The sequence below is a fragment of the Gossypium hirsutum genome, chromosome D08, assembly GCF_007990345.1.
Source record: "Gossypium hirsutum isolate 1008001.06 chromosome D08, Gossypium_hirsutum_v2.1, whole genome shotgun sequence".
NCBI classification, from domain to species: Eukaryota; Viridiplantae; Streptophyta; class Magnoliopsida; order Malvales; family Malvaceae; genus Gossypium; species Gossypium hirsutum.
This window is the reverse complement of record NC_053444.1, coordinates 65,115,914-65,129,698: the sequence shown is the minus strand read 5'-3', so window position 1 is coordinate 65,129,698 and position 13,785 is coordinate 65,115,914. Positions and strand designations below refer to the sequence as shown.

General features: G+C 30.0%; 2 protein-coding genes across 2 annotated transcripts; one reads left to right on the top strand and one right to left on the bottom strand.

Moving 5' to 3' along the window:
• The first annotated feature begins 3,350 nt into the window (after window positions 1-3,350).
• Window positions 3,351-3,977, top strand: LOC107899131 (protein DMP10). Its single transcript, XM_016824753.2, has one exon. It carries the CDS (start codon window positions 3,351-3,353, stop codon window positions 3,975-3,977), a length of 627 nt encoding a protein of 208 aa, XP_016680242.1.
• Window positions 3,978-4,851: 874 nt separating this feature from the next.
• Window positions 4,852-7,460, bottom strand: LOC107899130 (pentatricopeptide repeat-containing protein At1g63330). Its single transcript, XM_016824752.2, has 2 exons — window positions 7,278-7,460; window positions 4,852-7,107 (listed from the first exon to the last, which is right to left on the bottom strand). The coding sequence occupies exon 2, from the start codon at window positions 7,105-7,107 to the stop codon at window positions 5,338-5,340; it is 1,770 nt and encodes a 589-aa protein (XP_016680241.2). The 5' UTR covers window positions 7,278-7,460; the 3' UTR covers window positions 4,852-5,337.
• Between the last annotated feature and the right edge of the window lie 6,325 nt (window positions 7,461-13,785).

Below are 13,785 nucleotides of genomic sequence, written 5' to 3'. Positions count from 1 at the left end.
TTTCCCTATGTTGTTGATTGTTTGTATCTCTTTCTACAACTTTCTCGATAATTGAATTTGATGATTATTCTAAAACTCTCAGAAGTTTCTTAAGCACCACTTTACTTTGAGGCTTAAAGTTATCCATGTAGCTTTTCTTAAGAAAAATTGCATGAGTAAAAACTTTAATTATATTCTTTTTAGGATTGTAGAATAATCCACCATTTGTTCCTTTCGGATATCCTACAAACATGCACAATTCTATCCGTGCATCCAACTTCTTTGTACTTTTATCCAAAACATGTGCTGAACAACCCCGTATTCTAAATTGATTTAGAGTGAGTTTTATTTCATGCTACAATTTATAAGGTGCCTTACAAGTGGACTTGGTTGACACATCATTCAAAATATATCTAGGAAACCGTTTGTATCGCATATCCTCGGAAGGAAGTAGAGAGTTGTAAATAGCTTAACATTGAACAAACCATATCAAGTAATGTTCTATTTCTTCTCTTAGCTACATCATTCTATTGTGGAGTGCTAGGCACAGTCAACTAGGATAAAATCTCATTCTTTATGAGGTATCCTAAGAACTCGTTGGACAAGTATGCCCCACCTCGATTAAATCAAAGATTCTTTATGAATAAACCTAATTACATTTTCCACTTAACTCTCAAAATTTATCATAAATTTCACTTTTACGGTACATTAGATAGATATAATCATATCAAAATTGATGGATATTGTTGCTCGATTGTTACTTTTGTTTATATAAGATCATGCAGTTGCTTTATGATAGAGTTGGTGTTCATGATTGGTCAAATGATTCGTTGATTGTACTAACTTGTTTTTTATGTGTCCCCATATTCCATTTGTTTTGAGTCCCTTATTGATTTTTAAAGTTTTTAGGCACTCAAAAATATTCATGTATCATTGAATGTTGAATGCTTACCATTACAAAATTAAAATTTTCAGAAAACATGTTAAACAACGGAAAATATTTTACGCAACATTATTTCGACGTAAAAAAATATAAGTTTTTTCAAAAAACAAGTCCATTTTCCAAAAAAAAATCATTTTTCATAAAATATTTAGAAAAAACACCCTAAATGAAGTGAATAAATATTGGAATATTTTCAAAATATTTATAATATTCCGATAATTATAATTGAAAAGTTACGAGTGATCCAAAAATTGCCATTTGATTCTAAAAATTAAATTACTGGATTATTAACAAAGTTTATGATTATTCAAGTAATATTTAATGAATAGTTGTATCCAGATAGAGATCTATTCAGTAATTATGTCTTTGTGAATAATCATGAGAATTTTTATAAATAGGAGACAAATTTCATTGATAAGATATAGTTAAACAAAACTAAATACTCACAAAAAAAAATTATATTTTCTCCTCAATCTTTTAATATCCAAATATTATTCTATAAAAAAATACTAATAATTTTTTTTATAGAATTTGATACTTCAGTAAGTGCTTAGGCTCCTTTATAATTATAGAGAGAGTTAGTTACAAAAAAAAAAAAGAAACTTAAGGAAAAAGAATTAAATTTCTAGAAATGTATAGGGATCATTTATGCAATTTGATTTAGATTTTTTGCCTGAAACCATGTCAACTTGCAGTTATATCCAATGTTGTTTGAACTGGATTGACTGGTTAGATCATGAATTGATATGGAGAAAGGTTTTGAATCAGTTGATTCGAGAATCAATATGGACTGATTGAATTATGCAAAACAGTGACTGAACCAAGCAGTTGAATAAGGTATTTTAAATTTTTTTAAATTTTTAATAATTTTTTAATCGGATTAATTGAACTTAAAAAATATTGATTATATCATTCATGATGAATAATGGCACAATGACTAATTAGTGACTATATCATAACTTTTGATAATATCAAAGTGGATATATTATAATTTTTAAAGTTACGTGAGTAAAATGTAATTTAATCCAAAAATAAATAACTAAATTTAAAATTTACCCAAAAGAAATTAAAGAGCCCACCCCAATATTTATGCATCTACAACCATCCATAGTGGAGTAATTGGTTTTTTGAATTCTCTCATAATTGCATCCGATTCTAAATGGTCACAGTTATCGGTTGGCTTAAATCATTTCATTTTTGGTTGATTTTGGTGTGGATTTATTCCATTTTTTAATGCATTATAATTATTAATTTCTATTATCAATTAGCTCTTTAGTATATAAATTTAGACATAATATTTTCCTTATTAATTAGTAGAAACAAATATAATATTATTTGCGATTGTAATGGTAACTCGAAGCAAATATATATAATGATTTTTTAATTTCCAATTTATAAAAAAATATTTTAGCTCTCTATTTTTTTGACTTTTTAGTTTTTGAAATTGCATTTTTGTCAAACCACTTCAAAATAGATGGGAAAATTAACGTTTGTTAATTTTGCTAATGAGACATACATGTGAATTGTCACGTAGATAACACATCAACATTTAATTAATTTTTTAATGATTTTAAATTTTTAAAAATAGTTTTTATAATTTTTTTAACATTTAATTTTAAAAAAAATCAATTAAATACTAGAGTGTTTAAGAGTAAAAGTTAAAAAATGCTAAATTTTTATTTATTTTAAGGTAATTTAATAAAAAACGCAAGTTTAAAAGTAAAAATGTACGAAAAATCAATACAAATAGCTAGTGAAGTGAGCGAAGCATCCAATTTCCAACATATTTCAACGTTGTGATGTGTAAGTAAACAAAAAATGTGGAGAATATGGTTGAAATTTGTAAAATGTCGGATACAAATATATCTGAAAATTATATATGATATTTATGGAGAAAGGATTGTATAAAATTGTGATTTCACGTCATCTTTATCTCTTTCCAACGAGAGAATGACAAATCAAATTTTTTCTCCTAATTTTCAGCTTTTTCATCTGGACAAAATTCAAATCAAACTAAAAACACTAAAAATCAGGAAGAAAGATCTAATTTGTGATTCTCCTATTGGAAAGAGATAAGGTAACATAGAATCACAATTTCAATTAATCCTTTCTCAATATTTTTCATATAATCCTTTCTCGATATTTATGTTTGGATATACATGGAGCTTAGAACTAACTTCCATTATGCGATGATATTTGTGGTGGAAACAATAGTAATATACACGTTGCAAAAATTGGAATAAGCAAATGTGACATTTATCATTTTTTGGGAAATAAATTAGGTTCATAAATAAAGGAATCCATGATGCATTGTTTATGATAAAAATGGCTTACGCCCTAATTTATTCCTTTTTTATGCATAAAATCCATAACCCACAACATATGATGATGCCACACAAAGACAAATCTACTTCAAAAGCTCATATCCATGGCAATGGCAATCACCAAAGCTTCTCCGAAATCTGCCCACAAGGCACTGCCGCTCTCAGCCAACCTCTCGAACCTACTTCCTACCGGCACCGTCTTTGCATTCCAAGCCATTATACCTTCATTCTCCAACAATGGAAGATGTGAAATGGCTCATAAATACATGACTTTAGGTGCCATTATTCTATGTTCACTCGCTTGCTTCTTATCTTCTTTCACTGACAGTTTCATAGGCAGCGATGGGAAGCTTTATTATGGAATTGCCACCATCAGGGGACTTTGGGTTTTCAACTCTGAGCTGGATGATGATTTCGGTTTGGACGACCCAAAAGAAGCCGAGGAAATATTAAGGAAGTATAGGCTTACACCCATTGATTTTGTTCATGCTGCTTGTGCTTTAACATTGTTTTTAGTCATGGCTTTTAGTGGTTATGATGTTCAGCGTTGCTTTTTTCCTAGACCGGGACCTAATGGTAATGCATTGATAACAAATCTGCCATTAGCGGCTGGGATTTTGGCTAGTGGATTGTTCATGCTTTTCCCCACCAAACGAAGAGGGTTTGGGTATGCTGACAAGCCTGATCGTGATGATATAAAACAAAACAATAAGATAGATAACTCAAAATGATATTACTGTTATATGTCTAATTTTGGTTTTGTCTATGTGTCCTTATGTTTAGGTAATAAATAATCATGTTTGTTTTACGTTTTATGTTCGAGGTTAATTTGGGATTATCCCTTTTAAGAATGAATTTTTTAAATCTTTTAAGGCACACACATGTATATATACTAGACTTGTTGATTAGGTAAGTTAGGATGATTTTGGATCAAATCAATTTAGATAGGATTAATTCAGATCAATTTAAATTTGAATTAATTTCGAGTTGAGACTAATCATATGCCATTAATCTATTTTTTACAAATGAATAAAAAATCCCTTAACACTCTGATAAACATTTTGGATGAGTTAGCATAGAGTATAAGTTTTTCGAAGTCAACAAGTTTTCTTTTATATATTTTATGTTATTTTTATTGTCTACGATTTAAGATTCGTGACTATCCCTCTTAATAATGTTATCTTCATAGTTCAAATCCATGTTCTCTAAAGTTCGAAGTGAACAATTGTTTTCTCACCAAATACGTGTAACTCACAAGTCACAAAGAAATGTGAGTATTAGAATCATGGAAGACTTGGGGAGATATTTTGGATTTCCCTATCCACACAAATAGAGTATAATCGTGTAAACCCCATAAATTAACAATTTTAAAAGGACATGGTTCCTACATCTGCATATAGATATAATCTCACCAATACAATCTGATAGGTTAAAGGCATAAAAGCAAGTCTTTTTGATCCAGTTCAGAAAACCAGACACCGAAAAGGGATACCTTTTACAAATGAGAAAACATTGGAACTCAATAAAAGAAGCCAGTCAAGATCATCAAAGATCAAAATGTAACTCAATACTTTCACACCTCAAGCAAATGGAAGGAACCTCAAATGAAAGAAGTCAATCCATTTTAAATGAAACTCAAAATGTAAGAATCCAAATAACAACACCATCCTCAAAAGATTCGAAAAACATTTTAACAAAAGCAGGACATAAAGCTTCATCAATATTAGAATCATCCCACACAACTCACCATAGCTGGCTCTTCACAAATTCTGTTTTCCCTGCAGCTCCATATGCTACATCAGCTTGAGATCAACTTATGGTCTCCAATGGATCAGTGGGCTGCTTTGACTTCATAAAATCATTCTAAAAACATGCGTACATGTGCGTGCGTGCGTGTATTTGAAAAGTGAAACATGGCTTATAATACTTATTTGTTTCATACTTTTAAAGTACACCAAATTAAACTGAAAATATAACTTTTAACATTCATTGTAATTTCCAAAAGGCTTTAACTTATAACGGCAGTACAATGGGTTATGAATAAATTGATTCCCATTCACAAGTGACGATCTTTACACTATCTGTGACACTTCATACCAAAATTGAATTATTAGATCGTAAGATGAGATCCAAAATTAAAGTGGCAGTGCACAAATTTGCAGAAAAGCCTTTACCAACCATTTCAGATAGAAGTTGTGTTGCCTTTAGCGTATAGCCGTTTCGAAGAAATCCTTGGATCATTACATTGTAACAGAAGCTATCAGGCAAACAATCATTATCTTCCATGCTCCTAAACAACTGGTATGCTTCATCTGGCAATCCGTCTCTACAGAATCCATTAATCATTATAGCATATGTGTAAACATTAGGTTTTAAACCATTGACAGAGAGTTTATGAAATAATTCCTTTCCAACTTCAATATTCCCAGCCTTGCACAAGCCATCAATTAAGATATTATAAGATGCAACATTAAGTTTCAACCTACTGTTCTGCATTGCTCGAAAAAGTTTCAATGCCACTTCGAGTTTACCTCTTGTGCATAAACCATCGAGCAAAATCAAACAGGTCACTAGATTTGGAACTGGCCCAGAAGCAAGCATTGTCTTGAAAAGTTCACATGCAGCAATAACTCTCCCAAATTGACACATACCTTGCATAAGGGTGTTGTATGTCACTGTATCAGGGATTGGTCCGTTTTGAGCTATTTGATGAAAAAGTTCCATTGCTTCGTCCAACCTCTTAGATTTGCAATATCCATTGATCATGATGTTGTAACTAAGTATATCAGGTGCACAACCTTTCTCAATCATCAACGAAAATACTCTTTTAGCTTTACCCATTTGGTTTTGCAAGCAATGGCCGTTTATTATTGCATTATAGGTAACAACATCAGGCTCAATATCTTGCTTTATCATTGTGTCAACAATATCTTCAGCTTCAGAAACCATTGCCTTGTTAAAATATGCATAAACTAATATATTATACGTGATAACATTAGGCTCAATGCCTTGCTTTCTCATTCTGTCAATGGTTTCTACAGCTTTAGAAACCATCCCCTCCTTGCAATATGCATCAATAAATATATTATACGTGACAATATTAGGTTCAATGCCTTGCTTCACCATTGTATCAACAATATCTACAGCTTTATAAATCATCCCCTCCTTACAATGTGCATCGATCAATATATTATATGTGACAATATCACATGAAATATTGTTATCCACCATTTCATTCAAAAGTTGCCTTGTCTCCTTTTGCTGACCCAATTTACAAGTAGCATGAATTAAGCAATTATAACTAACGATATTTGGTCTAATGCCCTTATCCTTCACTTCGGAGAAGAGATCGAAAGCCTCTTTTAGTAAACTATTCTTACAAAGACAGTCAATAACAGTATTATATGCTACAATATTGGGTTCAAAACCTCTTTCTTCTATCATCCTTAGAAACCTAACAGCTCGATCGGTATTCTCGGTCTTACACAACCCATTAAGCATGGTACTGCAAACAATTAAATCAGGTTGATACCCTCTTCCAATCATTTCATCAAACAAACTCACAGCTTGAGAAATCTTACTTTGATTACAAAGTCCATTAATCAAAGTGGAAAAAGTTACAACAGTAGGTTCAACACCTAACTTCAGCATTTTCCCCAAAATAGAAAACCCAAAATCAATTTGACCTAATTGACAGAAACAATTAATCAAGATGCTCAAAGTATAAACATCATGGGAAACTCCGAATAGTTCCATCTGGCTACACATCGAAACAACAATGCCATAAAGTTTCATTCGAACAATGGCTCCTAATAATTTGTTGAATTCCACAACAGAAGGCATTGGGTACTTGTGAATCATCTTATTAAACAAAAAAAAAGCATCATCAACATTATCCAAACTATCATGCTTTTTTTGCTTTTCCCTTACATGGGAAGCAATGGTGTTAAAAGAATAAGAAGAGTGGAATTTAGAAGGATTCCTTCCGCCATTAACAATTGAACGGAAAATTAACGAAGAATGAAGCTTACCCATATCTTGAAATGAAGCAAAGTGGATATAAGAGACGAGCTTGAAACGAAACCACAAACGGCGACGGCACTGACCAAGTAGCTTACGTCCTCAGTGTTCAAAATGTGATATCCGTACGGGCTGAAGACATTTTTTATATCAGAAGCGATGAGGAAGATTCACATAATATAATGGTTAAAATATTTCTCCAGTCCTTGTATTTTAATGAACTTTATAATTTGATCCCTGTATTTAAAAGGTTAAAAGTTGAGTACTCTCACTTTTTTTTTATTTGAAAATAATAGTTGAGTACTTAAAAACGTTAATGTTTTCGTTCAAAATTTATTACCTTGATGTGTTTAGTAAGATGCAAATTCTATTCATAAAATTCCAGCATGATGTCTCGAGACAATCTATATTTTATTTTTAGAATTTTTACTATGATAATGACACGTTTTGATATATTAAAATTTATGTCTCAAGACATGGCTATTCAAGTCTCGAGACTTGATACAAGCCTCCCCTGTTTCTCTATTTTTGCTTTGATGTTTGGATGTTTCGAGATAAGGGGTTTCTGTCTTGAGACTTGAAACAGGACAAAACTAGTTTAGCTTTGATGTACAATTGTATCGAGACTAACATGGAATGTCTTGAGACATTAAGGCTTATACGAACAATAAGATAAATTTTATTCTAATGGTCTCGAGACTTGTTCTTCTTTTCTCGAGATTAAATAGCAAAATGACAATGTAATAGGCCAATTTAGCCCGGGCTCACAAAAAAAACCCAAAATAATGAAACAAAGTCCAAGTAGTACAAAATTATATCATTTGGCCCGATCAGAATGGCCCATTATTTGAAAATGTTGAAGGTCCATCTACAAGCTTATGAAAACATAATCTTCAAGGATATGCAATCTTAGATATGATATGCAATCTTAGAAATGATATGTAATCTTAGAATATATTATTTTGTAATCTTAGAGATTTAATTTATAGATACCCTTTAATCTTAGCCATTGATGTAATTGATCTGTACCGTTGGATTTGGGGAGGCTCAACTATAAATAGAGGCCTCTCCCTTCATTGTAAAAGGGGAACTTGAGTTGGGAGTAATAATAATTCCTAAGAGTATTCACTCAAATTTCTCTCTCTCTTGCGTTGTTATTTTCTGTGGCTTGTTCTTATTTTGTTGACTTGTGTATAATTTATTTATTGATTTGTATATTGTTGATTTCGAATCTCTTTTCCCCTTTTTATTCATTTTCAAATTCATTATTTTCAAATTTGTTTACATTTTATTTTGCCTTATATTTTTTTATACTCTTTGTTTTAAATTCATTGGTCTTTGACTATTGATGCTATTTAATCATCTATTTGTTATTTTAGTTTTTTTATTAAATTATTTATTTTAATATTATTAATACTATTATGTGGCATATTAATCTTGTATCATTATTTATTATTATTATTATTTTTTATATTCATGCGCATGCATTGTTTTTATGTAATATATATATTGTTTTATATATAGTATACGTATGCTTATATATTTTATACATATGTTTTTATTTTTTTTTACTTCCTGACTTTTATATACATATATATACTTTTATATTTAGTTTCAATTTTTTTTAATTCTGTATATATGTACATGTATGTATTTATATATTTTTCTAATGAATATTATATATATATGCACATGTCTATGTTTTTTTATTTGCTTAAATACAAACTTATATTTTCAACACATATGTTATAATATATATATGTATGTTTATATATTTTTCTTTATTTTCATAAATGCATTATATATATTTTGTTATAAATTCTATAGTCCAAAATTTTATATGTAAACCCATGTTTATGTCTTTTATTCTTTATAATTTCAATATATATTATGTACCTTTTATTCTTTATATTTTTCATTTGTTTATTGATTTATGTTTTCATTTATACTTTTAAATTTTATTTATTTATTTCGCTTATTTATTTGATACTTTGCATGTCATTGTTTATTTTTTTCCTTATTTATGTTTATATTATTTCTATACAATTGTCGTATTTATTATTGATATTTGTTAAAGAGGCATTTATTCATGCATTCAATATAACATTACATCATCTTTTTACTTGAATTTAAAAATAGAAAATTTTCAAAATAGAGATAATACTCGTATTTAGGATTTTCAAGAAAATTGGGCCCTAACGTATTGGGTTCCAATTTTCTTCGTAAAATCTAACAATCGGGTATTGCTCTTTAATCAAACAAAATAAAACTTGTCATCGGGAATTCAACATGTGGTGTCCTAACGTATTGGATGTGACGCGTTGATTTCTCGAGATAAAGATTTTTCTAAAAAAAAAAATTCAATGCTTAGAATTTTGAGAAATTGTGCCCTAACGTTTTGGGCCGCGATTTCTTTATAAATTTTAAACAAATGAATATTCTCTTAAGTTTTATTACATGAGTATTTTGGACAAACTCATTTTTGGAGAAATAGAATGTCGTGCTCTAGCGCATTGGGTGTGATATTTTCTTTTTCTGAAATGAGAAAAGTCTAAATAAGTAACGCATTTTTTAAATTTTCTACTAAAGATCATATTTTTAACTCTCGACATTAAGACACTAATTAATCAATTCGGTACCAATTTTTGGGCGATACGAGGATGCTAATCCTTCCTCGAACGTAACTGACTCTCGAACCCATTTTTCTAAAAACACGTAGATCAAAGTCATATTTAGATGATCCAATCACACCTCAATAAAAGATTGGTGGCGACTCTAAACTTTCATCGACAACTAATTTTTGTTTTTTAAAATAAAAATGGTTTCGACAGACAAAAAATTACCAATTTTCAAGCATTCAAACCATAGCAAGTTATACAAAAAAACATGCCTAAACGTAGCACTAACCCAATAATCATCGATTCAACATATGTAATCACAATCAAATATCATCCAAACATACAATCCAACACAGCTAAACAAACGTATCAACTAACATATTTAAACTTGTACAACCATGCATAATTAGCTATCGAGCCAAGCTTGAAAATAACCTTGGAAGCTTTGTAGGTCACCTTACCAAGTATACCATAATATGAGCATATATATACAAATAAAATATTATAAGAACTCCAAAATACTTCCTAATGACTTAGGTACATGCCACATGTATTAAACATAGTAAAAATATTACATTAGACGGTTGAGCTGAGTATTAATCGCTTGGATACTGACAACTGATGATCATTTTAAAAACCTACGAAACTTGCGCATGGAAACAAACAAATCCGTACGTTGAGTATTGATTACTCAGTGGTACTAACATAATTTGAAATTAAACTTAATCAAAATAAAAAGAATATTATAATGACATTAAAAGAAATCATTTTTAGAATAACCTAATATAATTAGAATCATAATGATGCTCGTTTATCAAAATCAGAATGACATTTATTTACGAATAAGAATAATGTATCATTTCTAGAATCAAGATGACATAATAAACATTTACTTATAGCCCGTATTAACTAGATGCAAACACAAGTATGGGTATGTGAATTTATCCCCTTACATCCCATGGTAAGCACCGTGGTGCTAATTGGGCATAAATGCATTGATCCCTTTAACACTCCACATAATATAATGTACCAAAATGCCAGAATGAATTGCACCATAGTGCCAGAATACTACCACCAATAACATATGCAATCCTATGCATGCCAACTATACCTTAACCATGTCTAGCATCGTTTAATAGGGCAAATTCATACTTTTACTATAACACCCCTTACCCGTATTCGACATCAAAATAGGGTACGAGGCATTACCAGAACACATACACTTGTAAACGTATTGAACCGAGTTATACAATTTCATCTAAATTAAAACTTTCAAATTATTAACATGCTTTTATAATTCTTCACAATATATCCTCAATATATTATAATCATAATAAATAGGGCCTACGAGACCCGGTACATACTCATGCAATTCAATGCTTCATTTCTTTTTATTCAATTCACAATTTCTCATGCTCACAATTCAATCCTATCACTAGCAATTTCCATTTAATTCATGTACAATTCAATATTAGTAAGTTCAATACTAATACGTATTTACCATTTAACTCAACGTTTATCGACTATACCATTCATTAACACATTTATGAAATTCTCAATTTTGCAATGAAAATATCACTTTAGCTTAAATAACAACATCAATTAAACTCATCATCCCTTTTTTCGTCATTTTTCACTTCAAATATGAACTTACTATTTCATTACCTTTCCACACCCGTTTCCTATGCATATCACACAAGACATAAACATATCATTCAACCATAGTCGCAAATTAATGAATTTAAACATAATTCTTTTTGGAACTAACCACGTGGATAAATCATTTCACTAGAGATTACATGATTTAAACCTTACCACCCTTGTCATGATCACAAGCATATTTCCATTTAGGCACTTACCACCTCAATGCATAACTTATAAGTTTAACGTGGCATAATCCAACCACAACTTGGCCAAAGCCTAAGCATGTACACCAAATATGTTAACCCAAATAAACATATAGCATAAGCATTATAAGCATGGATGAGCACAACATTTGTTCATGTATCAAACTTACCAACAAGTGTTAATTCATAAACCATTCATGACATTACTTCAAGCCAAATCATATTCCAAATATACCATACACACATACTATGAAACTTTATTTTCCCACATGAGGTTAAACCATGACCAATCATGCGCAAATATAAGCATTATTTCTATTTCATCGTTTATCAATTATAATCGAGCATATGACCAATTATACACAAATCATTCATATATTTTCCAATTTTCCTCCTCCTCCTCCTCTCCATTCCACATCCTTAATGTGTATAACACACCTAAATAACATTATCCATACTTTCACTATTTTCTTGTATGTAAATTCAAACTGTCTGTCTGATTTAGAGTCACTAATTTATTTATATCTCGAGCTACTGAACTCCAAATTAAGATCCGTTAATTTTCCCTGAAACTAGACTCACATATATTCTTACCATAACATTTTCAGAATTTTTGGCTTAGCCAATAAGTACAGTTTATTCTTTAAAGTTTCCCCTGTTTCACTACTCGACAGTTCTGACCATTCTTCACTAAAAATTAATTATTTCATAGTACAGAATTCAGATAATGTTATCGTTTATTTATTTTAAAAATAGACTCATTCAGGATTCTAAACATATAAATTTTATGCCATAATTATTTTTTTACAATTTTTAATGATTTTCCAAAGTCAGAACAGGGGATTTCAAAATCATTTTAGCCCTGTCTCACTAAAATTTAAATATCTCATAATATAAAATTCTTTTGCTTGCTCTGTCTCTTTTATTTAAAAATAGACTCATTCAGATTTAATTTCATATATTATTTAGCCTCTAATTCAATTTCAACCATTTTTGGTAATTTTTCAAAGTCACACAACTATTGCTGTCTAAACTGTTTGTTGCTAAATGTATTTTTTCATAATTTCACTTTTTCTCACTTTTCTTTTTCACTGATCAAAGTTAATTTTTAGTCTTTCTTGACTTATAATAACATATTTAACTTGTTTAACACTCTTATTATTCAATTTAGTCCAAAAATTACACTTTGGAAAAATTACATTTTTGCCCTTAAAGTTTCACAAAATTACGATTTTGCCCCTAGGCTCGTAAAATAATTTTTATTCAATTTCTTTACATTTTACGCCTAGCCGAACCATTTTCATAACTATACTAGTCCACAATTTTCACTTATTCACACACTTACACACATTTTACAATATTTTTACAGACTATTCTTTTTATGCATTTTCACCGAAAATCACTTAGTAAAAGTTGTTTCTCTACCCATAAACATGCATAATCTACCATTTACCATCAAAATACATCAATTTCTAACATGGGTCAAAACCTAGACCTTCATCATATCTCAAATAAATGGTAGAAATAAATAAATAATGTTACAAGGATTTCAAAAACGTGAAAATCATTAAAAACGAGGCTAAAACAGACTTACAATCGAGCTTGGAAGCTTGGAAAACCCTAACCATGATTTATCCATGCAAATTTCGGCCCCTAGCTTGAAGATGGACAAAAATTGGCTTTTAATTTTGTTTTTAATTCATTTTAATTATTAAATGACTAAAATGCCCTTAATGAAAAACTTTGGAAACATGCCTAACCATGTCCATTTTTGTCCACCAACTTAACCAATGGTCTAATTACAATATAAGGGCATCCAATTTAAAATTTCATAACAATTGGACACTTCTAACATGTAGAACTCAATTTTTGCACTTTTTATAATTTAGTCCTTTTTACTAAATTGAGTGCTCAAACGTCAAAATTTTCGAATGAAATTTTCACCGAATTATTCCGTGAAATTGTAGACCATAAAAATATAATAAGAATAAATTTTTCCTTGTTGAATTTGTAGTCCCGAAACCACTGTTCCGACTAGGCCTAAAATCGGGTTG

Coding starts and splice junctions, on each gene's coding strand:
- LOC107899131 (XM_016824753.2), top strand. CDS start 3,351: ATGGCAATGGCAATCACCAAAGCTTCTCCGAAATCTGCCCACAAGGCA.
- LOC107899130 (XM_016824752.2), bottom strand. CDS start 7,107: ATGATTCACAAGTACCCAATGCCTTCTGTTGTGGAATTCAACAAATTA.